Source organism: Curcuma longa, chromosome 18 (assembly GCF_044706935.1).
Source record: "Curcuma longa cultivar G26 ecotype Majalengka, Jawa Barat chromosome 18, ITB_CL_G26_1.1, whole genome shotgun sequence".
NCBI lineage: Eukaryota > Viridiplantae > Streptophyta > Magnoliopsida > Zingiberales > Zingiberaceae > Curcuma > Curcuma longa.
Genome location: NC_133878.1, coordinates 4,818,845 through 4,844,250, shown reverse-complemented (window position 1 = coordinate 4,844,250; position 25,406 = coordinate 4,818,845). Strand labels below are relative to the sequence as shown.

Here is a 25,406-nt window from a genome sequence, read left to right as displayed (position 1 = left end):
CAACAGGGGCAACTCGTGAACAACAGAAGCAATTGGGATCATGCATCGAATTACGTGGGCAGTTGGATTGCGCAAGCTAAGCACTGACATCGTCAGCTTCTTCCGAAGTCATAGTGGCAGCCTTTCAAACAACCATCTTTGAGGTGGAATGGTGATGTGTGAAGCCCAGCAACGTGACAAAAAGATAAACTGTTCATCCCATATGTCCTTCAATATCGGCTCCATAGTAACTTGAAGGAAGTAAATCATGATGATCTTATAGCCTCTTCAAGTTAGAGGAGATTTTATTCTTCAAAGATTTTTCCTTTAAAATTCGATCATTAGTATCATGTGATAATGTCCGTAGAGACATGTGTGATGCAGAGCTTTAGACGAGAGAGAGAGAAGAGAGAGAACTGCAATACTTACGTAAAGGAAGTAATGAAGGTTGACAATGGACAATGGACAATGGACAATGGACAATGGACAATCACTCCTTTGGATTCCTGAAACTGCTTGTTTTCTTAAATATTTTGAACTAGTTTTGAAGAATTAGACAATGGACCACTCAGAGACTCGAAGAAACTGCATAGAATTATATATGCTTTAACTTGGATATATCTATTCTCTTCTAACCTCTGGAGATCATTTTTATACAATGGACAAGGCCGAGTGTAGATGGTGACTTAGAATATCGTATCTTCAGGGAGATCTTACCTTAAAGGAGAGATATGTATAGATTTACAGTTTACATGCTTTGATAACTTTGCTTGTTTTGTATATTTTAATCTAGTTTGGATGTAATGTTATTTCCCATATTAGTTGTTTTTGATCAGTGTGTGTGTGTGCATGAAACTCATGGAACTTATGACTCAACAAGGTTTAGTCGTGGTTGTTGACTTGGTGCGACTAAATTGATTTGGATCAATGACTTAGAGATTTGTTGGAGATCGACATAGGATGAGGAGTAATGAGTTAGTTTGACATCCTTAACCAGAGCGAACTCCTTAGGTGAGCAAAAGATACCATATGGAATGAGCTAAGCGCTTAATGTATCTAGAGAATTGAGGACATGACTGAAGGTGAATTCTTGTGCAACATAAAGCGACAACAACTTAAAGACATCTTGCTAACTTGTGAAAGAATACAAGACATTGTGTAATCTTAAATTTTTTGGTAGATTTTTACGTAGGTGCAAACTCAACCAAGAAACATGGTGTGTTTGGGATCGTAATCAATGATCCTATTAACTAAAGGCTCAACTCGAGCACCTTGATATTTTGTTTTGCTTTAAGTTTGCATTTCAATATTGTTGAAAGGAATAATATGATTGTAAAACATCCTAGGTGGTGGGATTGTAAATAAATTTACCCCATTACCTCTTGTTGTATTTGAGCCATATTAAACAAATTTGTTAGTTGTTTATTTGTGTTTTTATAGATTTTTATTGTATACTCTCAAGAGGAACAACACACATGAGCGCAAACACATTTAACCATTTTATTATTTGTATTTGTGTGAGAAAAAAATTAAATCAGTTATTCACTCCTCCCTTCTAGCTAGCTAGGTTCAAACTAAGCCATCAAGCAATCTTACAAAATGAACATTTCACCTCAATGGGCATTCATAGGTCAAATTGCAAGTGTGAATCTATTAGCGCAATTTCGAACTTCCAAGTATTTATTCATGATTATACTTTCATTTTGATCACTATATAACCATCAAGGTGAAATAATCATTTTTCACCCTAAAAGACTTGCAGAAGTCAAATTGTAAGTTTGAAAAACTAATGCACATCTAAGACTCCCATAAACCTACTAATGCCCTAATTCGCAATCAAGCCAATCAAGATGATTTAACTAAACCTACCTTAATGGAATAATAAATCTTAGGTTGGAAAGGTGAGGACTACCTTAACATCTTATGCTACCTTTAATCCTAAATGAAAAGGGAAAAAAAGGCTAAGGAGGTCAACCTTGAGATGAGCAAAACAAGAAGTACATCTATATATGGCAATCAATTCTCTTAGTTTTGGTTTGGTTGAGTGGATCTGTCAAGAGGATACAATGTTGTTGCACAATGACCAGATGAAGAACATCTACATATGTTGCTGACAACAATCATGATAAACAAGTTACATAACAAATAGGAAAGAATTTTGTTTCATGGAAATTAGTTGTGTCCAATGGTAGGAGAGTTTCTGCTTGTACCTGTATGAGTAGGATTGCATCGCGAAAAGAAAAGGTCCATCCGAATCTCCTTTCTACCAAAGATAAAAAAAAGAAATATGCCAAGGTGAAGTACATCTATGATGCACATAACAATCATATGAAACAATCTAAAGAATAAATGAGAAAATCATTTTATTTTTAAACGTGGATGATAGAGATCTTTCCCTTCACAACTTCTTTAGGCCATTCAAGTAGTTTCCCCGGCATAACATCATCTTTTGCAAGATGACACACTTCGCTATGACGATAAATGTACAATGAAAAGTGTTTAAATCACAAACATAGCAAATAAAAGAAAAGAATCGTAAATTGATTGAAAATATATAATATGTTCCCAAATTTATAGGCAAAATGTATGTGCTACACCTCAGTATGTTTTGCTATTCGCGAAATAGATGAATATGTTCCATAGGAAGCACACACAACGCCCAATGCAATAATTGCTATGCTAATTGCGACCTGAAAGAGGAAGCGAAGTAAGAAGATTAACATGAAAGGCCTAGCAAATGTCACATCCTATCTTAAGGGCAACTGTTTAAGAAAATTATAATAACAGAAATATTCCAAACTTCTGCCCAAGAGGAACCACCACACATCAACCTAAACTCATGCCCTTACTTGATCAAGGAATTGCTATAACAAATTTCATGTCAACTCTTTAATGTTTTGGTAATTAATTGATCACTTCTCCCAAAGCTAGACTAAACTGGTTCATGCTCAAGCTTATGGACCGACTTTGGAGTATATAATTTTTTTAAACTGCCTACAATGGCACCATGTCAATTTAAATTGGTTAATTGTCTATCCAAACAGCTTAAGTTATTGATACATATATCCTTAACAATTTTTTGACTCCCCTTTCAGCTGGAAAATAATAGGAAGAACGGGGAAATAGGTTAACAATACCTGCGAGGATGTAGCTTTGTTCCTCGATATCCTCAAGAAACACAGGGATGGCATTATGATGGCCTGGAATGCACAACAGGTAAGTAGTGGTTTATATCTATCATATGAAAAAGCTAATTGTTTAGTTTGAAGACAATCTAAAGAATTCTACTGAAAGATGTTTCCATACAAATGAGCCATTCTAACAGAATTAGCAGTATGGTGGATGCAAACAAATGATAAAAAATTGAGAAAAAAAGGTAAGTGTGAGGTTATTGTGATTCAACTTCTGAATGCATCACATCTTGTAAGTTTATTGATTCCAACAGTTGAAACCAGAGTGCTGAGGTAGGCACCCTTTCCAGTTGGATTGTAGTCTGATCTCTATCTGGCCAAATACAAGTTTACAAAAGCTAAGCGCATTCTCCATGATTCAGGTTACTTGTGGTTAGCACAAAATTTTATCACTAATTTCATCTTAGTAAATTTAAATTTCCTGGAAAGAATCATAGATTAAACAGAAGAGATAGATAATGTGAGGCTCAAACCAACCATTACTTGAAAATTTAGTACTCTATCTTCCAATTGGTGCATATGCCGCATGATTCCTTGACAATGAAAGGAAAAATAAATGAATTTTATGCAACCACACATGAATGTTGATACTATTTTTTTTGTCTTATTTATGACACTGCTCAATCACTAAATTTATCTGTTGCCTAAAAATAGTCCCAGAATTATAATTGGTAAGGAGGTAACAGAAATTATGTTTGGTGCTAACTGCTAAAACTAAAGCCAATGGCAGTTGAAAGTATAATTCTATTTAATTGCCAAAGCTAAATAAATTACAAGAGAATAAAATTCACTTTTGCCACAAATATTTTTATTTTGTTTTTCATGAACTTAACAAGTATTGATATGGTTATGATCACGTTACAGCCTAACTTCCTTTATCATAAGTAATATTTATTTTGTGTTGGGTTAAAATAATAATCTGTACATTAGCTTAGAAAAGTTATTCTTGACCACATATTCTCAGACAAGGAGCAATTTTTATAGGATATAAATATATTCAGCTAGAACAATATGTCACGATTGAAAAAGAAAAAAATAACAAAAGTCCCAGTAAAGCTCAATCAATCTTGAACATAGATAATACTAAAATAGAGCAAAGCTTACCACTAGGATGCTGAGAAGTGAACCAACTAATGCCATCATAAGACCTGCAAACATCTCATTAAAATGAAGTTAACATGGTTCAGGGGGAAATATAGAAGAATTGAATTGTTTAATCAACATAAAACAAGATAAGGCACTATTGGGTTAAAGGAGGCAATTTCATCTGCAAACAGAAATAATAACTAAAACTATAATATATTGATGTTCTTGTTTATGGGAGCACAAAATACTTCATGCAAACTTTAAAGAAGCAATAATTTTGTTTGACTTATAATCAATCTTGGTTATTCACAATTTTACATTCCTTATAAAGTGGTGATGGAGATCACACCAAAACAAGATGATCCCATGGGCTCGTATTGCTTTTTCTAGAGTTCAAATTTGACTTACAGGATCCTGTCACCATGCCACTTCATCAACCCCCCTCTGAACTAAGCAACTTCATCCATAATACTTAGTTTTCATCCACCCTACTTCATACTTGTGTCACATACATGGCATCCAACACTAACACTCCAATTTGAGAACCAACACCTCCATTGATCATGTGTAAAATTCTGAAAAGGTTGTGCAAGTCTATACTCAAGTATGATTCTTGTAAAAGGTTCTACTAACATACCTCCATCAACCCCTTCCTGGATCCCCCACCCCCACCGCCTATTCATTGTGTTAGGGTCCAACTCCTCTTTAGTTGCTTAACCAGCATGCTGAGGTAATACAAATAAGTTCTGGTCGCATAAATGAGGTTGAGCCTACTTCCTAAAGTATGTCATGCCTGATGTTTAAATGGTTATATCTATAATTATGTCGTGGTTAGCCAGTTCTGTTTTATGGTGCTAGTTTCATATTCCCATAACACACATGGCTCTCTTCCCTAACTAATTATACCCAGACTTCAGATTGCACCTAGTCATGAGTGATTAATCTTGCAACTGCTCACAACCTATCCATCTTGTGCCCACTATTCTCCACCATCACTATCTGCATCTACACTTGCTAGATATAAAGACAATATCTATTCCACTGCATATAAACAAATAAAGTGTGATTCTTCATCTCTAGTATAGCGGTACTACAAGCAGTAGCTTGTCTTGACACTAATCGTCTTGACACTAATCGGATCTAATGCCACTTTATTTATCGAGCAGTCCTTTACTATTGTTGATTTTCTGGGCACCCTTTTCTCCTATCATTCCTGATTTCCCATGATCCCTCATCAAGTTGGGTATCTTCTCTCCATGTCAACATTTTAGCTTCCTACTTCAACCAAGTTTCTTAAAATCTGAGATGCCTCAAACCCAAGAATGCCATTGTCTTCTTCAATTAAAACACATTCATTTCCTTCTTCATTCCTCGATTTCCAAGCACCATGAGAAAGAAATTGACTGGGAGGAATTATTCCTTTTTCTCTACTGCTGTAAAAGTTTAGTTAATAGATCACTTGACAACAAAGGTTGTAGACATTTTCGAATCAGATAGGACAGCTTGGGAGATGATTGATGCTCAATTGCTAGATCTAATCAGAAAGCACTTGACCCTAGTCTCGTGAGCACCTTCCATTTTTTTGTCTCATGCTGCAAGACTTGAACGCATGCATGAGATTTGTATACTATTGATATTTCTAGTTCTTACGAGGTGATTATTAGTCTATTTCATCTACATCAAGCCAGCACAGAGATGACTAACATATTGGTAGATTCAACACTCTCACTGATGACTTTAGAACTTGCTCCAATCCCATGAGATGTTCTCCCATGAGATATTCTGATTATGAAAGATCATATTGGCAAGCCATTAATGTTATGTTCCTCGATATTTTGCATCTTGAGCTTGAATCTATTCCCTCAAAATCTATCTCTTACAATGTGCCTAGTAACATACCTTCCTTTTCTAGCCTTACATCTATCGAGATAATGGTTCCCCTTTATGGTTAGTTTTGACCATGAAAATTCATGGTTCGATAATACGACTTGAGTTAAGAGCAAGGTTCAAAATCTCAAACCATGTTGAAGTTTTGATTTTTGACTTGAACGATACTGTTTCGATATTGTACCAATGTTTAGATGCATGGTGTCAGTAATGGATTGGAGATTAATAAGGAAAGAGATATTGTCTGTACTAAGCATTGTTTTAAATCTTATATCATGCAAGGTGAAACGATCAAAACATATCATTCTAGTAAATTATCGAAACTTGATACCACTCAACATAGGCAATGACTCCTTCCTTTGCTTCATCCTCTTCCTCCTTCAACCTTCAATCTGTCACTGATACCACGCATCGGAGCATCGGCACGATATTGGAACAGTATCTTTCTGGCTAAAGACTGAAACTACGACACGGCTCAAATTTTTAAACTTTGGTGTTGAGTGATATTAAGTTTCGGTGATTCGCCGGAACGATATGTTTCGACCATTTCGCCTAGCACAATATGATTTCAAACCATGGTTAAGAGAGCATTTAATGGTATACATTCAGTGAGCAGGATAACATACAATTTAGAGATTGAAGATCAAACTTAGATGAAAAACTTTATGGATTGAGTGTTAAGCAGTGATGAGCTTTAAACTTATGGTTAGTTAAGCTCAAAGAAAGAACTGTATTGATGCTTGGCAGTAATGGAAGTCTAAGAATTGGTTTCTATATATTGAAAGTTCTAGCAAATCAATGTTGACCTGAGGTTAAGCAAGTGGAAGTCTTGATAGGTCATAGTTGGCTAGATACTAGATGATGGATGAAGTCCTGGAGAAATGATCTCTAGGTATTAGAAGTCCTGAAGGCGAGGAGTTTATAGGCATGGGAAGACTTGGTAAGTTGAGGTCAACTGAATAAACCCTTATATGTCGAGGTCGACTTGTACTAAGCAGACGAGGAAATTCCAAAGACATGGGGTCTCTTGGCATGACACAGATCTAATCTTAGAGTGGCTTGAATTAAAGTGTTAGTGATTGGTCAAGTGTAGTAGGCAACTGATGAACCCATAATCACAAAGTTGTAGTTTAGTCATATTTAGGGTTTTAGTAATCGATTGATATGGATCGCAGCCGACTAATAGTGCAGTCAAGTAATAAGATTAGGGAGCTCTTGAGAACCCAAAATCACAAGCTATTCGAGGATTTTTGGTCTTAGGCAGGCGATTGATAAGGATATCAATCGACTTAAGCTAAAATGCAAACGAGCAAAAGTTTCTATTCAGGTGAATAGTCAACTGCTCAGTCGATTGATACTGATGCCAAAATAGAAAATCAAAAAGGAGTCATTGGATGGATAAAGCTATAGTAATGGTCGAATTCTATGCTATAGTGGAGTAATCGACCAGAGGATAGAGCAATCAACTGATCACTAAATTCCAAACTCGAGTGGAAGCTTATAAAAGAAGGTCTCAAGGAGGATTTTGGGCTAATCTTTCTTGGGGGTTCCTGGGCAAGTGTTGTTGCATTCCTAAGCCTTCAATGAACAATCCAAAGAAAGAGAAAGCAAGCAAAGCAAAAATTCAATTTGTGTAAAGTTTACTTGTATTGTTTTCATTCTCGTTTGTACTTTTATATTCTTCTTGTATTACTGTAAGAACATGTCATTATAAGAGGTTTCTCCACTTTCGAAAGATATTCGAAAAGGAGAAAAGATAATAGTGATTCCCAGAGTGATCCACCTACGAATCATAAACCATGGAGTAGCAACGGAGTTCTGAACCACGTAAATCTTCATATGATTGGTAGTGTTCTTACTTATGTTTGTGTTTTGAATTAAGTTTTATATATTTTGTTTTGGTAACTCGAATTATAGATGAACATGAACAAAAAAGAATGAGTGTCTTTTAACCCCCCCCCCCCCCCCCCCCCCCCCCCTCTAGTGGCTTCACAACTCCTAACATATCTGAGGGGGGACTGAAGACCACCTAGTAAGGTTAATTCTAGGGTGGTTGATAACGAGGTGAACTTGAAGATGAGATGACGGCATAGAGCAAGTTGAAGAAGCTTGGTGTGTCTGAGTGATTTAAGGTCTAGTAAGGTAAACTGTAGGGCAAAGTGCATCAAAGGCATTAAAGACCTGAAGGCATAAAGGCTTAAAAGATTACATGAGTGAAATGTAATTTGGGGCTTATGTTTTTTAGCAATATCATAGGGATGATGTGTTTAGCTAGTAGGGGTGGACTATCTAGTGGTTTGAGTAAAACCTTAGACCAAGGGATTAGTTGTCCTAAGTCACATTATGTAGTTGAACTCAATCTCAAGACTTTGTTTAGATTTGCAAGAGGTAAGCTAAGTAAAGAAGGAACCTTCGAGTAGATTCAATCTGTTGACTAATAGTCAATGGCCTTAAGAGTTGATTGAACACAAAGGCTCAAAGAACAAAAAAAAATTCTCGAGTGCCAATCAATTTTTGTTCAAGTGTTTCCAATTGACTAAAAGTTTGAGCAATTGATTGGAAGAAATTTTCAATCGACTACCTAGAAAGTTATTGGTTGTTCAATGACTAAATTTGCCCTGATTAGTCAACTAGGGGTGTTTGAACTTGATTAAAGGTGAAACATTAGAGTTGTTAAAAGTTATTTCTTATGTAAGCCTTGGAGGGACTTTAAGCTAGTTAAGTGTTTCACGAAGATGTACTAAATTCTTCACTAATCCTATGTTATTCCCGTGATCAAAGCTTCATCCTTGGAAAGTTTAAAGGATCAACTCAAGCACCTTAGTAATCTTCTTTTACTTTAGCTTTGTGTTTCTTTCTTATTGAGAGAAGTCAATTCAATGTAAAGCATCCCAACTAGGATTGTAAAGAGATTTACCCCATTATCGCTTATTAAGAGATGGGTATATGGAACCTTTGCAAGAGTGATGGCCACATCATAGATCATGGATTAGGAGCACGGAGTAAGGTTCCGAACCACATTAAATCTGGTTGATTGGGTTGCCTGTTTGCAATTTTATTATTTCTATTACATACCCTTGACACAAATTAACATATACAAGTACCCTGCACTATTAACCAGTTTAAATTTTCTTTATTCTTGCAAGAGAATTTTGATTTAAGCAAACCACTTATTCACCCACTCCCCCTCTAGCCATGGTTAAGCAAGTCATCTACCAACCTATAGTTTCAACTGAGAATTAAAACCCTTACTCAAAATGAGACCAATATCACAATTGAGGTTTAAAAAATTTGCCAATACCCTTATTTAATGGTGGTTTATTTGTTATTTAATGGTGGTTTAAAAACTTTATACAATGTTACAAAGTGATACTAATTAATGTTTAATCATTAAAATTTCATATTGATTTAATGAAAAATTTTAGTAAATGCTTTATCTGGGTTTCACAATTACTTCATACATTGGCATTTCTAGTTTTTTATTCATAACTTGAAAATCAATTCTCCTTTAAATCCAGATCCTTATGAAATGTTGTATTCTTCATTACAATTCTTTTATTCTCAAGCAAAATAACTGCATTATCTCATCTCGAAATATCATCTAAACTACAAAACCTCTAATGTATTCCCTTTTCATAAGATTCGTATTTGATGAAAATATTTCAAAATAGTTGACACAAGGGCACTAACTAGGGCATATAAGGCAAGTAAGTTTAGGTACCAAAGCCTTAGTTTACTTTTTCCCTTGGGAAACCTCTTTTGCCTTAGGAAAAAATAATAAAACAAAAAAATAAAAAAGAATTGATGAAGAAAGTTAAGTGATGGTAAATTGATTTATATGATTAAGATATTCTAGCAAGAGTAACCTATGTGTGATGGTAAGTCTAACCTAATGGCAACAACAATAACAACAACAAAGCCTTATCCCACTAGGTGAGATCGGCTATATGGATCCTTCTACGCCATTGGACTCTATCTCCTACTATATCATTATTTATATTTAAATAATTTTTATCTTATTTTATTGCTACTAACCAAGTCTTTTTGGTCTTCCTCTTCCTTGTTTGATATGCACATTTGTTATAAATTCAAATCGTCTAACTGGAGCATTTATTAATCGTCTACATACATATCCGTACCATCTTAAACGTGTTACCCTGAATTTTCCGTCAATAGATGCAATCCCAACTTTCTCTCTAATATTTTCATTTCTTATCTTATCCATCTTGTATATCCACACATCTACCTTAACATCTTCATCTCTGCAACTTTCATCTTCTGCTCATGTGCTCAAGTCATACCTAACATTCAACTTCATAACATAACAAATCTAACTATCATTTTATAAAACTTTCCTTTAAGTTTTAGATGATGCTTTACGATTACAAAGAACACCTAACGCTCTCCTCTATTTCAACCATCTCGCTTATATTCTATGTAAGACATCTCTCTCAATGCCTCCATCCTTTTGTAGAAATGGTCTTAAATACTTAAAACTCTCGGTTTAAGTGGTTTTGAGTTTGACATCTAGGTCTAGTGAGAAAGGATGCACTACTTTTGATTTTTATTTCTTGGTTTTGATTTTGTTTGAGATCTAGGTTTAGTGGTTTTGATTTTGAAATCTAGGTCTAGTGAGAAACGATGCGCTACTGTTGATTTTTTTTTCCTTTGATGTTACTTCTCTTTCCAGTGAGCCTCACCTGTGTATGGGTCAATAGCTTTTGTAAACTTAGTCCCGGCTATTTTCAAGTCCTACTTTGGCATCTTGCCTTCTACATTACTTAACCTGCACAAGTCATACTTTTTAAGCTTATGAGTGCTTACTGTCCCTATACGGTTACTGTTCTACTGGGCATATACTTGGAACAGAGATAACAATAAATGAGAAGAATTTATAAATAGGCAGAACCTTCTCTAACTTAGAAGAGTTGCTTACCATGTCATAAGCAAAGTGCACAATTTATTACTAGGAAAGGAAATTACAACAAACTAAGAAAGTACAACTAGGAAATTACAACAAACTTAGGAAATTACAAGGAATTAGGAACTTACAAGGGGAAATAAGGAAGCTTGCACGCACTTGCACACTTCTTACACACTAAATTTTCTCTCTCTTCTATATCTTTATACACACACATTAGGAGTCCTTATATAGAGCTAAGGATGACTTTATGAGGTCATTGCTTACATTTTATTATAATTGAACTCATGAAGAAGTGAGGTCATTGCTTACATTTTTGGCTTCATGAAGAAGCAAGTGTGGTCATTACTTACGTTTTATGGCCTTATGAGGTCATTGCTTACGTCTCCATCATGTTGACAATGTTGGCTTCTTCCGTCGGTGTGGCAGAAGCAATAGACAACGTTGTTGTGGCAGAGGCAGGAGACAATGTTGCTAGTCCCCGAGCACTAGTAATAGCCTATTCGTCGTTCTTTTTCTCATAAAGTTGGCAGAGATTGGAATGTTGAGTTGTAAATTTGAATGAATGGAAAATCATACCCATTTCTTTTGGCTAATAAATTTTTTCTGTGTATGTTTCTCCGACTAGCAAAAATTCATAAGGATCATAATAGTGATCCCACATCCATGAGCTACCTTAGATAGAGGCTCTCTAATGTTTCAATTGTTGTTCCGGAGTTGTGCTTGCTAACCATTCAGTATCAAGATCTGAAAGTGTATCTTTGAATTGTTCATGTTGCCCATTGAATCATTGATGTCTAACCTAATTAGATGTCTGGTTGGTTCAAATTTATGGTTGATCTAGTCTGGAGGAGAGCTTTCAAAATGACAAATTACAAAAGTTTCTTTTTCTCTTTTAAGATGATGCTTAATTTATAGGGAAACTGTTGAATGGATTCAATGTCTTGAAGCCAAAGTTTGTTGAGGAGACCATAGTCCATTAGTGTGAATGGTGTAATAAGTTGTCCTATAAACTATGATGTTCAAATTCTTCAAAGTTGATATTGGCTTTTTGAAAAGAATAGACTAATTGGTAAAGACACCCAAGGGCTTTGTTTTCTAATGGGCACTGAAGAAAGGTGTTCGGACATTTTTTTTAGGCAAATTATGCTTCATAGGTTATGGTTATTCCTTTTGCAGGATTTTGGTGGAACCATTCTAGTGCGTCACATAACTCTTGGAACCTTGTAAGTGTGGAGGCTTCTGTGAGACGGAGGATATAGGTTGAGAGATCTACTGATAGAGTCTTCAGCTGTGCAACAGAGAGTTTCTCTAGGCCTTTCTCCTTTTATATATCTGGTTCCATTATTTGTTCAAGACTTATACTCCCAACATCATTTAAAATTATTCCATAAGAAGATTTATGATGGGTATAAGTAGAAACCGATAGTGAGCTACTAGAACTGGCTCTGCTAAGTTCTTATGGCTGGTTGTTCAAACCATCAGTTTTTAGAGTAGGACTAATAAAGAAATTAGGGCCCTTTTTTCCTTACTGAGTCCAATGCTTCATTTAATAAGTAAAATCCTCTATACAAAGGAGTTTCATTTTCTGAGATGGCAGTTTTCACTTCATCCCAAGTTGCACATACGCCGTCCTGTAACCTTGAGCATACTACAGAGCATGAAAACTTCTTTCCCGCCAGCTTTTAAACCTTAGTGAGGAAGTAATTTGATAGTGCATTGATGATAGCTATTTTGTGGTTGGAAATCCCTGATGATGTAGGAATATTCCAAATATTATCAATAATACAAAGTTGAATGTGGTCCAACTGTGATCTATGATCATAGTGGGATTGGTCTTTGTGTCAGATAAACTGTCGAAGTTCTTGAATCCTAAATTTCATAGTTTTTAGGCTTGGAAAAGGTCTTACTTTATCCATCCACTATTAAGAAGGTAATATGGATAAGAACTCCTCTGCAAGCAAAAACTATGTGAATAGTTTAGAAAGTCTAACAGCCATGAATTATTTATGCCTTTGATATGTTCTCATTGAACTCTTAGTCCTTTGTTTATGATAGTATTTGTAAATTTTATCGGTCTTTTTGTATTTAAACTCTTCCTAAGTTCTTTTGTTTGTTGGCTATATTTAACAATGGCTTCACAATCAGTTCTTATTGTAATTTCTTATTTATTGAAGATAAAGAGCATAAAAGCATCAAAACAATAAATTACTGCTAAGATCTCAAAGATGTGTATCGACATAAGGCTTCTGTTGTTTTAGGGTCATATTTGAAAGTTTTTCTAAATAAGATTTCTCCCCATCCGGATTCACATCCTTCCATTTCAATAACCAAATAGTCTGAACCGAGTGGTAGAGCTAAGACTGGGATGGTTTGAACCATGATTTTGATTTGTTGAACTAAGTCAATGTCCTGGTGATTAAAATACTTTTGTCCTGTTGTTGAAGTTTTATTGTATAAAAGTCCACTGATTTTTTCTATATTTTAGATATAGTCTGGCATAATTCAAAACTTCCAGAAATAATCTAAGTGTTTTGTTATCTTCCATTTTATCTGGAAAAACAAGTATTTTAGAAGTAATGTGGGTTTGAAGTGAGATTTTTCCATGTCCAATTTCTGTTCCGAGAAATTCCATGTGTTTAGTGGCTAATTTCATTTTCTTTCATGACACTATTAAGCCATATTTTTCAAATAAAGTAAAAATCATGTGTAGATGTGCATATTATTCATCCTTTGTTTTGGAAAATACTGAGACATTATCAATATAGCCATAAGTGAACATGCAAATACTGCGAAAGATGTCATACATCTTTCGTTGAAAGATTTGAGGTGCGACCGTAAGTCTGAATGGCATTACCAACCATTCAAAATGTCCTTCTAGACAAGAAAAGGTGGTCCATTCAATAGAGTCAAGATACATTTTTACTTGCCAAAATCCTAATTTTATATAGAACCTAGAGTACCAGTATGAATTATGTATTTTGTTAAGTAGTTGATCTTTATTTGGTATTTTATAGCCGTCTTTATGACAATTGTCATTAAATCATTTGTAATTAAATATCATCCTAGATTGTCTATGTTTTTGTTCTGCTCATTTATTAACAATGAAAGTTGGACTTTTATGTTTAAACGAAGATTGTTGAATAACACCAAGGCTTAGTAATTGCTTAATGTACATAACACATTCTTCTGCTTCCTAATTGATATATTTTAAGTCTTGTGCCTTAATGGTCAAGTCAGAATTGATAATGGCTAATTTGTAATATATCTTATCTTGTTCCCAATATTTTATTGGATTTTCTCTGATAATTTCAAGTTTTTCTAATTTAGAGATGAAGGAGTCTAAATCCGTCTTGAGTGTTAATTAAGTTACGTAAAGATCTGGGGTTAAGTAGATCCCTAGGAAGTTTTAGTTCTTGAAAGGCTTGGAAATCTAAAGCTAAGGGGTTGTTTGGGCTAGTCCAGCCAAGTATGTCTAGTTTTCTTGTTGATCCTGTGTATATGGTAGGCAAGAGTTTTGGGCTAGGCAAGACCCTTTGTTAGTGCACCGGCACTGCTCATTTTCGATTTACTTTGATGTAGAAGGGGTTATCAGCTGCTAAAGGAGTAGGGGCATCACCACGCCTATGCACGATGGATGGGTAATCGGACACAATAAGAGAAATAATAAAGGTGGATAGGAAAAGGGCAGAATCTTTAGTAAGGAGGAGCAATCTATTAGGAGCAATGAGGAAATTAAGTCCCAAAATGAAGTGGATATTGAGATGGAGTAAGGGTTTAATCCATTTGTAAGTATTGATTTCCTAATTGTTGAAGTAAGTAAAGGGGTTCAGTGTCTTCTCTTCGCATGAGATTACGGTTATCATCTTCTATTTCTTCAATTTGAGATGTAGAAGCTTCATATCCATTAAATCTAACGGATAGTTTTCCATGTCTGTCTTTATACATTATGGAGTCGGTTGCTATGAGTGTTTGTTCCGAGGTTTCTAAGTTAATAGTCCATTCTAGATCAGTAAGGTTTTAGAGTTAAAGTCTCTAGGTTTTAAAAGTAAATTCCTTTGGAAGTAAGTGCTTCAATGATATCTTTAATTTCAACCTTAAACTTATTGTTGATATAGTTCATTGTTTTTCCTAATAATATGATTTCAAGTTGAATATTATTATTTTGAAAGTCTCCATATCCTTTATCTTGTACCAGGATTGTAATATGTTTTACAAAATCTCTGATTGTCATATTAAAATTGAGACACAAATAAGTGATGTCTAAGTTATTATTCATGTCTACCTCAATCAATTCTATGACTACCTTTTCCTTATCGGAAAATCTAGAGTCATATAAGACGAGTAGAACTTTGCCTCCTACTCATTTTCGGGTGAGGCCTCAAAGGCCAAAAATAATTAATGCTAGATGGATATAATTGAGGTTTATGTTTAACAATGCCCTTATTGACTCATTAATCATAAGGCTTAATCTTTCTTCACTTCCATAAGGAAGATGTAAGGGTTATGTCCGTCCTATGATGGTGAAATAGATAAGTTGAGAATGATAGTAGTCGTGGACTGTACAATCTTCTAGGAATAAGGTTATTGAGTTGTTCATTGGAGAACAAAGTAAGATCTCTATCAATGTCTATAAATTCTTCTAATCTATGATTAGAAATACTATTTCTTCTAGTTATAATAGTGTCTAGCCAAGAAGTAGTATTTGTTTCATTTTGTCGTCCTCTCACTGTTTGGGAGGAACCTGTAAAAGGTTCAGTTCTAGTTAGACTCATTTCTTTGGACGAGTATACTTTAGAAAAGAGTAAGTTTTGGATTGTCTTCGGGGAACTATAGTTCCCGTAGATAGCTTACTTAGTCTTTGGTTAAATTATCTATACTTTCTCTCGACTCAATGGCCTAGTTTGTTTTTGTATTTGAGTGTCTAATAACAATAATTTGTTTTCAATTAAAGCTAGTTTGTGATATAATGAAGTTAATAAAGCTATTATAGTGTTGTTTTGCTGAGTTTGAATTTGATCACTTTTCCCAGTAAGTCAACAATATAATATCTGTCTTCTTTAGTTTTTGAATATTATTGTGTATAGTTGAGGGCTCCTTCGTAATATATATTCTCAAATTGTAATTTGTTCATTTATACTTGTGTTCGTCAAGTATAGAACGAAGAGGCTTAAGTGCTTCTTCAACCTAATTTTTATTGTGGTTAAGTATTTCTTTGACTTGGACTAGTAGGTATTTTGATTAAGTTCAAAGGTCCTAGGTTTATTTTCTTCAATAAGTTTTGAGAGTGTGAGTATATCCTTTTTCTTAGGAATACTTACTGTTATGGTCGTGAGGAATGGGTCTCGGTTAGTCAAGTCCGAGAATGGCTAGTCGAGCTAGACTCGGCGTAACTCATAGAGCCCTAATCGAATCGAATCCCTCGACATACTGACTCCCGAATCGAGTCGAATCCTCCTTCAGTTTTACTCCCTAATTTTAAGCCCGTGTCGAATCCTTTCGGACACTCGAGCCGAATCAGGTGATCCGAGTCGGGTAAGTCGAGTCGAGGATCGAGTGGAAGCTCTTCATAGAACAAGCCTGAATCCTCAGAAAGGCGGACTCCTAAAAACCCGATCCGAATACTCGAAGCAGACTCTCCCACCCGAACCGAGTCGCCACACTCGGGTTTGGGCTATGCCGACTTCCCGTCCACTCAATTCGGCCCTGACTCGGTCCTGACGTTCTTTAGCTCTTGTCACCCTTCTCCATTAAAGACCACTCCTTCCATCGTACGGTTATGAGTAATGTCTCCCTGACACCCCTGTTATTAATCATGGTAATACCTTGACAGACGTACGTTAAATGACACTTCAGCTGCAAGTCAACGATGTGACACATCCCATTCCTTCTGACATAACCATACCGATGATGGGATCTCTGCCATACTCACAACATGACATGACTTCCCACTTAGACACATATATAAGGTTGGTCCTGCAGAGAAGGGAGGTATGCGCTCTCACCATCTCCCCTTTCTATTCTCCTTCTCCGTCTTCTTCCTCCTCCCTCACGGACTGACTTAAGCATCGGAGTGGTCGCGCCAGGGCAACCCTTGGCCTTCCTCCTCACGATCGCTGTGCTTGCAAGTTTCCTCAACTTCACAGCCTTCTCCTCTCAAGACCTCGATCGCACTTAGTGCTGAGAAGAGTCGGCGCATCCAGGAGCAGATCTCAACAGGAACACTTACTAAATTAAGTTGATTGAATCTTCTGTTTAATGAATCTTGAGATTCTTTAAGATAGTCTAGATTTCTTCTAAGTTCACTTAATAGTTGGTTTTGTTGGACTAGACTATGAGTATGTTGTTGTAAAGTGCGACCTGTTTGTTCTTGGTGAGTTTCTATTCAAGTCGACCGTATTAATTATTCTAGCAGGATAGTGTTAAATCTAAGTAGTTTAAGTGGTTTTAGTCTTTTAGAGAGGTGGACGAACTCATAATCTTCTTTTTAACAATTGTCTCATTACGTCTAATCTTACTAAACTTAAATTTCATATATTACATCATTACGTTTATGTAAGTCTAACCTAATGGCAAAGTTAGAAAAAAAATTTTGAATGGATGAAAAAATATATTATGAATAAAAATTAACTATTAAACTATATTTTTCTAAGATTGAATAGGATTTGTATCAATGACACAATAAATTGGGTCAATAGGATGTATATAATTCAACTGATTTAATTGGTTTAAGTTAAACTAACAAAATTAGCTAGATGGATTAAATTGATCCAATAGATCATCTTAAATGATCAAGTCTTTTTAGTTTAATTGATTGGATGAATTTGACTATCTTGATTTTATAATTTATTTGTAATTATCATCTGTCAAGTCTCTTCAAGTTGAGACTTATAGATTATGGTAGATAATGGTTTTTCTATAAAGAAAAATGTAATTACAAAAATCACTAAAGTAAAAAATCAATCAGTAAATAAATAAAAATATATTTAAATTTCTAATTGCTTGGTTATTGAAATTAGGCATGTGGTACATAAATAAATTTTAATTGTAGAATTTTTTATTTACATCATTAAGATTAATCAATTTTTATGTTATATACAACAAATTTGCATGGCATGGTATCATCTTTATGTTGTGTCATTTTTGTTAAGTAGGTGGTATCGATGTCCTATTAAAATAGTTTGATATATAAGATAAATATAACACATACCTACCTATTGTCAAGATGACTGTTTGTACCAAAAGCTTAAATTTTTATGCAAGTGACCAATTTATACATTAACAATTTTAAAATCCACAAGCATATAAAGAAATATCAAGTTCATAAAAACACCTAATACCGGTACTAACGTGCCCTCTCATAAAACAATTAGAAATTTTAGACACTAAGAAATATCAATATAGTTCATAAAAAATCAAATATAGGTGCTAACATGCCCTCTCATAGAACAAATGGAAATTTTAAGAGACTACAAACTCTTCATCAGGTTAGGAAACTCATGTAGGCCTACTTAGTATCAACTCAATTCCATTCTATAACCTACTTTAACATTAATTTAGTTCAGGATTTTTTCTGATGATTTCTTGCAAAATAATATTGGGATGCTAGAACAGAACTTAATCAGATGGGAGAAAAGGAAGTTCAACTAGGATAGCAGGAAATGACCCAGACTCTAAAAATTCTCTGAACTGACATTGATTGGATTTTCCAAGCCAGCTTCTAGAGCAGGTAGGGTTGGATAACTTTTATTTGGACTTCTCTAGACTGGTTTTGGTATAATAGGAAATATCCGAATGAAGTAAAAAAAGTCAAGGTCATATGCTATGGTGACTGTATTTTGGAAATGTAACAAGGGTCAAAAGAGTAGCACCTTTATGCTGTAAAATGAAAGATTTGGACCATGCCTAGCCAACCTAAGCATGTGTTTTATTGGTCTTTAGCTGAATTAAACCTGTCAATGTCTATTTAATCAGGTTCCAAACTAAGTTGAGATATTGTGGTACTAGGCCAACCTGGGTATGTAAAAGAATGGAACTGAACTTCATTTTGTTTTACGTAATATACATGAGTGTCATAATAAAATACCAGGATGTCTGAAGCACGTACCAAAAAATGGAAGAACAAAAGCTACCAGTACAGTAGATACAACAAGCCCTGTTCTTAACAACATGGAGCACCAAACTTTATCAGCAGTTTCTTGGGGAAGCAGCTCTTCCAGAGATCTGGCTACGGGATTTAGCAATAACGCATATCTGTTTCTAGCTAAAGATACAACAATGACTTTAAAGCAAAATGGCGCAATCTAAGTTATTAAGAAATCCCAAAAGGATATTTGGTGAATGGATTGATCACCTAATGATAGGCAAATGATTTCAGTTAGTGAAATGGTAAGAGGGGAAAAATGCCAACAACAATTGAAGATTAACATATTACAATTACCGTTGTCCATAAAGCAACTGTTGAGGCAATTGAATCCTTTGGTAAGTTCAATGTTATTTGGGACAACGTAGCTTCACCGAACATGAGATATCCAATGGCAGCAAACGAGCCATTTATCAATGTGCACAAAATGAAACTGTTTTAAAGTGGGTGGACGAAAATCTTTCAGAGAACACAAAGGATGTTTGAGACTAACTAAATGAAAAACATGTAATGTCATGTTACTGTACCTTATTAACAATGCTCTGCTGAATTTAGTTCGATCTGACATTGATTGGTAAATATTTGGAAACACTGAATGACCGGAGTAACAAAAACCATACACACCAATAGAAAATGGTAGGCCTCCCCATTTCACAGCTTTACCAGAATGATGGAATCCAATCCCATCAACAGAGCCAATGAAGACAACAGAAAGAAAGATCACTATAGTGGAAATAACTCCACCAGCTGTAAACACATTTCAAAGATCATGATGTATTCTTCAAGAAAATTCTCAGTGGAAAGAGAAACACAAGTCGCACCTGATAGATAAGAGATTATTCTAAGGTCTCGTAGCCAAACAGTCGGTAGAATAATTAGAGCAGTTAAAATCCCGAACAAATGCATAGAATCTACATGTATCCCAGCCCAATCCAAAGAAGCCCCAGGAAAGATCTTAGTAAGGTTATCACCTTCTAAAATAATAAATTCAACACAATATGACTGTATCATGGGAAAAATGTGAATTTTTAGCAAGAACCATAGAACTATGCATCTAACAAAAGAAGAATCTTATTCCTCCAGCAAATAATATGTGAGCCATACTTACATATAGTTCCGCATACAAGACAACCTGCATCATCAATATAGCAGGATTAGGTAATCATGAATTTATTTGAGTAAGAATTAAGCAATAATATTACTCCACTTTCTTTATTCACCCTTATTTTATCTCAGTCAATAAGCCTGAATGCTAAACACTCACAGATACAAATAAGCGTCCAAATCTCCCAAATGCAGCTTCACCAATATCTGGGTAGCTAAAAATGCCATCTTTGCTCTCAAAGCAAAACTTCATAAGAATGCCAGTGTAGTAGCAAACTACAGCAAAACAAAGTAACATTACCAAACTAGCCCATCCTCCCTCTTTCACAGTAAATGGAGTAGAAAGAAGACCAACCCCAGCTAATACATTAATTGCTGAAGAAAATCAAAGAAACAAGAAAATTTCAGTATGGCTGATAAAACAGCATAGAGTCCAAACACACCTTATGCAAACTACTTAAAAATTTAAACAAATAATTGCATCAGGTTTACAAAGAATCTAATAAGAGATTATATATGAAGACAAAGATCAGATAAAAGTTAACAAGTTTGATAGTTAAGGAAGATGAGTTTACCATTAAAGACTGTTTGAGTTACACTACATCCATGATGAATGTATACTTCACCAGAATACTCAACCAGGAAAGAGGCTGACTTATTTGATACCAAACCAAGAGATTTCCTTATGCTTTTATTGGATTCTAGCTTCTCACATATACTACTGGGAAGAAGAAGTGATCTCAAATCAGATTCTTGCCCAAATTGACTGAGCAAGCTAGAGTATTTAATACTAGGCATAGGCCCAAGAGTTCCAAATGCTGGTGATGCAGAAATCGTGTATGTATCAATACTTTCCCTGCCATAAATATAAAAAAGTTCCAACCATAAAGATTAAAAGCATATTTAATAATACAATATTTCTGATAAGAATATTTCAGAAGCATGAATGCTAGGAATACAATTATAGTATGATACATAGCCATATTGCATGTAGTAAATTATACTCTCCTCGAGCCAATGGCTTCTCCCAAAGATATTTTAGGTGGTGATGGCAGAGATATCATTTGATCCCATATACTAGGAAGCAATAGTTTAAGAACAAATCATTTTGGATCTGCAATTTAGTTTCTCAGTACTTCAACTTTGTTTGAATCATTGTTTCAAATCTTGAGCTGAACGTAGGTTTCCGTCCCCGGTCAGCTCGGGAGATGGGCACCCATGCTGAGTGTCAGTACCAAAGATGTGTCAAACACCAAAAGATGTGACGGGAGGAAGTCGGAAGAGAAGTGGGCACTACCAGGAAAGCATCAGAATGCCGATGAGAAGTAAGAATTAGTAGTTCAAACTTTGAAGGAAGCTCAAGCAGTCAGGCGCATCTTGCGTCAACCACGGAGAAGAAAATGGAACCCTCACTACCTTGAGTTTGCTAATCTCAAATAGAAGGAAGCCTCAAGTGAATGTAGCGTTACTAGCAAAAACATCATACAAAGCTTTCGAACCTCACAGAGCTCTCACGTCAACCTTACGGTCTTGGGGATCGGAAGGAACCCTTCAATGAAATTTTGGAGCTTAGTTGGCCGACCAAATGAAAATTTTCATCCATGTCGACCAACACAAAACGAGATTATAAATCATGGTCTTAGTTTATCATCTAACAAGAGATGGATAGTAGCCAAAAATCCACATTTTGGTAGTGGTACTCACATTATAGGTCAAAATAATAGCAAAAAAATTATCAAGTTATGGGATATTGATTTTTTTTTTTTTTGAGAAGCTAAACAAACCTAAGCATGCCAAAGCTTGGCGGACCTTCACTATTAGAAGCAGAGTCACCTGATTGTATAGTTCTCTTCTAATACTTAGCATATAAATGCATGAGCATACAATATATAAAGAGAAAACATATTTAAATAGGCTTGCAATTCAGCTAATTTAATAAAAAAAAAAGTTACCATCTGCTTGGGTTATGGTATAGCAATTCATGATTTAACATTTCGATCCATATAAAAGTTTGGATCGGAACGATACGATTTCAATATCATAAATATAAAATATATTAATTAAAAATAAAAAATTTAATTTAAATATTAAAATAATAAAAGAATTTGTTAAAAAGAGAAAAAAATATGGGATCGTGACGCTCTCACAACCCCATGGCGGCTTGCAATGTCAGTGTCGAGTGACGGACGGAATAATAAATTTCACCTGCTACACTCGACACGGTACGAAATTTTAAACCATATAACAATTAAAAGTTCATTTGAATAAAATAATCATAGCAATGAATTAAAAACTCATCTAATATATATTCGTCTTTTTACCAAAGGGCGCACTTAAAGTTGAGTAATGCTCAAAAAGTGCATCAAAGTTTGATATCTCCTAAAGGACACACTTGTTTCTGATTATACCCCTCCCACCTTTTCAACCTTAAATTAAAGAAAAAATTAGTTTTCTTTATTTAAACCGAACTGAACCAAATAAAAAAATAAAAACTTAATTATTGCATGAGGAGTTTCATGCAAAAGTCATTGATGAGTCTACAAAACTCATTTTTTTTTAAAAAAAATACGCTATTAAACTCAAGATGATCTCTTAAATTTATCTATATTTTTTTTAAATTTAAAATTTTACTTAAAATTTTTAAAAAATTAAAAAAAAAAAAAAGAAGATTAATAAAAAATTACGTTAATGAGTTAAACTCATTTAATCCTATAAAGGCTTGAAATGGAAGAGTTGAGTATGAAGAAGATATAAAGGCTATGCAATCATAATTCTGAGATTTCCTATAAGAAGTTATGGGTCTGTGCCAGTTAACACAAACTCTGATCCTAATTTCCAAGGATCAGCACCACTATGGTGTTGTTTTTCAAAGACCAACACTACAATGCTATGTTCTTCTCTAAAAGGCTTGTGTTGGTTTCAGAAGATCAACACCATTTTAGTGATGTTATTCGAAGACCAGCACCACAATCTTCTAAAAGTTTAACAATCTTTTGAACAGTACTAGGAATGCCTTCAAACAATAACTTAGGGCACACTTGCACTCTGGGGCACTGCATAAACCTGCAAGACTTGAAATAGGTGCAATCTGAGCCTACTAAGTCTATTAATGAATTTTCATTGATAAAAAAAAATGATAATCCCAGTACCGGAACTCATTGATGACCCTAGGGGATATGGATTTCTGAAAAATTATCATGAAATAAAAGAGTTGATTGTAGAGAAAGGTACAGATGTTGTGCAATCATGGTTCTAAGTATCCTACAAGAAATTATGGGCTCGTGCTAATTGGCAAAACTCTAGTACTGATTTATAAGGATCAGCACCACTGTGGTATTGTTCTTCGAAGACCAGTACCATAGTGTTCTATTATTTTTAAAAACATTGGTACTAATTTTGGAAGATCAACATCACTTTGGTGTTGTTATTCGAAGACCAGTACCAAGGTGGTGATGATTTAATCAAAACAGCAACAAAGTAATTTATTTATTTATAGTTATTTAATTTTTTTATTTTTTATTTTTAATTTTGTTTCATTTTTCTCCCTTATAATTAGCTATTTAAAAATAATAAATTTTTTATTAACGTTCCCCCAATTTTATAATTTTTTTACTAATCTTCTTATGTATTTTTAATATTTTTAATTTTTATTAAAATTTTAAATTTTTTAAAAAATATGGATAAATTTAAGAGATGATCATAGTTTAATAACGTAAATTTTATAAAAATAAATTTTTTTAAGGTCATCAATGACTTTTTTATGAAACTCCCTGATAAAATAATTAAATTTTTATTTTTTTATTTGGTTCGGTTTAAATAAAGAAAACTATTTTTTTCTTTAATTTAAGACTAAAAATTCGAGAGGGATATAATCGAAAACAAGTGTCCCCTTTGGGAAATATCAAGCTTTGGTACTTCTTTTGGGTATTACTCAATTTTAAGTGCGCCCTTTGATAAAGAGTCGATATATATTAAATGGGAGAAAAGATTAATACTATTCAATGCTAAAGCTTCGGTCCATATTGTGTTCACACTCAACAAGCATCGAAGTGTGGCCAGATGAATTTAGATAGATTTTACTCCTTTGTTACATTTTGATTTAATTTATTTAATCTAAAAATAAGACTACAATAATTAAATTATGAATTTAGATGGATTTTACTCCTTTGCTACATTTTCATTGAATTTATTTAATTCATAAAATAAGATTACAATAATTAAATTATGAATTTAGATGGATTTTACTCCTTTGCTATATTTTCATTTGTTTTATTTAATTCTAAAAATAAGACTACAATAATTAAATTGCCAATCCATTCAAAATTCTATTATACTATACCATAGTGATACTCCCTCCACTTGCTATATGTTAAGGTATACCAAGATGAGTTAAACTCATTTAATCCTCATTACTTTTTTTTTTTTGTTCCTTTAATAAGTCTATATCAATACATAACTTATGTCCCTTAGTGTGCCAAATATCAAAACAAAACAATACTCAAAGGCCACAATCAACAATAATTTATCGAAATAACATGATTCGAATGATGTCACTCAAGACAACACGAGATTTCAAATCATGACCCACATAGCATGCATGATGCATACAAGTTATAGGAACCGAAGATCCTAGCAGCCAGGGATAAATCATGTAAATTATTTTCTAGTCCAGCAAACTTTCTGAACCACTGGACTCGTTCGTCCACAATAACACATGCAAGAGCAAGTGTCAATTTTTACTCTCTCTGAAACAAATAGAAGCAATAGAGCAATGATCGATCATTCGTTACCCGACGGTAATCCAATCCAATGGGCAATTCCCATCACTTCGAATCAAGAATCAAGAAAAAAATCAAAAGCATATAAAAAATATTAAAATCATAATCGTCCGCAATCTGTGTCAATCGAATCAAGGATACCTGTAGCTTTTGGGCCACTGCTGGGAAAAGATCGAAGCCGAAGGATCTCCGTCCTCCTCCTCCTCCTCCTCTTCATCCCCATTCTCCGTCTGGGCCTCCACGTCTTCTTCTCCATCGGTGCTTCCGTCGAAGAGAAACTCCAGATCCTTCTCTGCCACTGAACTCCCCTTCTCCAT

At 34.5% G+C, this 25,406-nt stretch overlaps 1 protein-coding gene across 1 annotated transcript; it reads right to left on the bottom strand.

Annotated features, from left to right (window-relative positions):
- Positions 1-2,570: 2,570 nt before the first annotated feature.
- LOC141812129 (amino acid transporter AVT1A-like) lies at positions 2,571-25,406 on the bottom strand. Its single transcript, XM_074700170.1, has 12 exons — positions 25,231-25,406; positions 20,887-21,167; positions 20,472-20,686; positions 20,316-20,339; positions 20,029-20,209; positions 19,735-19,954; positions 19,505-19,640; positions 19,398-19,417; positions 19,172-19,317; positions 4,275-4,318; positions 3,117-3,179; positions 2,571-2,669 (listed from the first exon to the last, which is right to left on the bottom strand). The coding sequence occupies exons 1-12, from the start codon at positions 25,404-25,406 to the stop codon at positions 2,571-2,573; spliced, it is 1,605 nt and encodes a 534-aa protein (XP_074556271.1).